This window comes from Saccopteryx bilineata, chromosome X (genome assembly GCF_036850765.1).
Source record: "Saccopteryx bilineata isolate mSacBil1 chromosome X, mSacBil1_pri_phased_curated, whole genome shotgun sequence".
NCBI lineage: Eukaryota > Metazoa > Chordata > Mammalia > Chiroptera > Emballonuridae > Saccopteryx > Saccopteryx bilineata.
In genome coordinates this window covers 48066159-48068324 of record NC_089502.1, presented here as the reverse complement: position 1 = coordinate 48068324, position 2166 = coordinate 48066159, and the positions used below count along the sequence as shown (strand labels likewise).

At 49.0% G+C, this 2166-nt stretch overlaps 1 protein-coding gene across 1 annotated transcript; it reads right to left on the bottom strand.

Moving 5' to 3' along the window:
- Nucleotides 1–1255: 1255 nt before the first annotated feature.
- Nucleotides 1256–1717, bottom strand: LOC136317654 (ubiquitin-conjugating enzyme E2 D3-like). Its single transcript, XM_066250460.1, has one exon. The coding sequence runs from the start codon at nt 1715–1717 to the stop codon at nt 1256–1258; it is 462 nt and encodes a 153-aa protein (XP_066106557.1).
- Nucleotides 1718–2166: the final 449 nt, after the last annotated feature.

Genomic DNA, 2166 nt, shown 5'->3' with positions numbered 1-2166 from the left:
TAGAAGAAGACAGCCCTAGCTAGTATGCCTCTATGTTCAAGACTTCTCCTTAGTTAACTACCCTCATATCCGCAATTGCTGGACCCCTCCTATTATTCTTATTGGCTCTTACCTTTGGACCAATAATCCTTAATAAGGTCCTTGCGTTCATAAAGAAGAGGGTAGATGTAGTAAAGTTAATAGTTCTGTCCCAACCTTACACCAGTCTCACCACTAATGAAGAATCAAGGGTTTGATTTATGCCCAAAAGAGATGAGGAAATGTTAGATTTAGGAAGGCGTGCTGTGGCTGCCAGAGTGTAACATTCTGGAGTAGGATCAGGGAGGTGCTGATAGGGCCCTGCTGTGGCTGCCAGAGTGTAACTATTGAAGGAGCAGGAACAGGGAGTGCTGATAGGGCTCCTGTGACGCTGAGAACAAAGAAGTTTATGTTTGAAATTCACCACTAAGCTAAACCCGGCCCCTGTTGCTATGCCAGCCCCTGTTTCTATGCTGCGTGCGACCTCCCTAGCGAATAGCTAACTGCCACATCTGCTTCTGTACTATGCTTGCTCACTTAGGATATATAATGACCTAGCTGTAAGCGCCAGGTGCGACTCTCATTTGCAGCTCCTTGTGGGTACGGTGTCTCCAGACACCTTGAGAGCTTGCCCCTGCGCAGGTTAAACTGGCCAATAAAGTAACATCTAAACTCCTGAAAGTCTTCGATGTTTGTTCTCGTACCCGGTGGATGCAACAGATCCCAGTTGGGCACCTGTGAGAGTCTGTCTCTAACTCCCCTCTCACTAAGAAACAACAGGAACAACAACAGCAGCAGCAAAAAAACACCTAGAGACACAGGTTCTTCAGAATAAAATCTATGCCTAATCACCTTTTTAATCTTCATCTATTTTTTTTTCTCACCATTGTCAGTTCTAAAGGATTCCTCATTAAACATTATCCCACTGATTGTTGGGACTTTTCTTCTCATCCTAAGGACACCACCCCTTATTTTCGCTTCCCCAGTCCTAAATCAGTAAAGACAGCTTTTAGTAATATGTAGGTTAAAAGTGGTCTGTCTCACACTCACCCCTCCCCCAACCATGCCCCGTCCCCAGGACTCCCCCCTCCCCTCCACACACACCCTGGTGTGGAAGGTGTACACTGGGTGCCCAGAAAGATGAGGAAACGTCACTTCGTTGATAGCAGTAAAAAGACAGCCAGTTGAACTTCCAAATCTTTTATCTAAAGTGACGGTGTTATCATTTACTTCCTTATTACATGGCGTACTTATCAGTAAGTTCTCGAGCTTTTGAATGAAACTTCACTCTATCCTCTAAGTATAGGCCCCCAATTTCTACATAAGTCATGTCATCTAGAACGGGCTGACACAACAAGGATCTGACTGATTGCAATATTTGGGAAATTGTAATCATCAGGGACCATCCCAACCAGAGGAGATCCATAGAGACAGCCCCATATTTATCAACATTGGGGTGGTAAATTGGGGTGGTAAATGTGATCTTGGGTGGGCTGATGGGATAATCCCACGGAAAATTCATCTTGATGATGAAAACTCCTCTCTCATAAGGACTGTCCTTGGGCCCCACGATATTTCCTTCCCACTCAAGCATGTTGTCTCCCACAGGCCCCACAGAGTAGTGCTCTGGGGGGTTCCGTGACATATCGAGGAGCTCCTTGGTGAGCCGCCTCACGGCCTTGGCCTCGGGGTGCGCCATGGGGTCGATCCTCATCCACAGGTTTCCCTGTGGGGAGGAAAAGGGGGACACCATGTGCTAGGGCAGGAGCAACCTGTCAAGTGGGTGGATGAAAAGGGTGACAGGGGACAGGGATGGTGGCTGAGAGGAGGTTGAGGGAGGAGAGAGTGGGAACTGGCCTGGACTGATGGGCTACTGGGCACCTGTGGCCCGCCTGGCCCCTGGCTCCACCACCGCTGCTTCCGCTGCGGCTGCCGCTCCCTCCCAGCTCTCCTCACCTGGACACTCTGCTGCTCAGAGACTGAGCTGCCTGGATGCCGCGCTGTCCCTAGGTGCTGCCACCAACTGACACGGCCATGCCTGCCGGGGCTGCCTCACCCTGCAGCTTGCCTTTTCTGCACATCATAAGTTAAGGGTAGGAGAAGTTTTCTGTGATGTCACAGAGCACATATTAATGACTTAATCAAGTC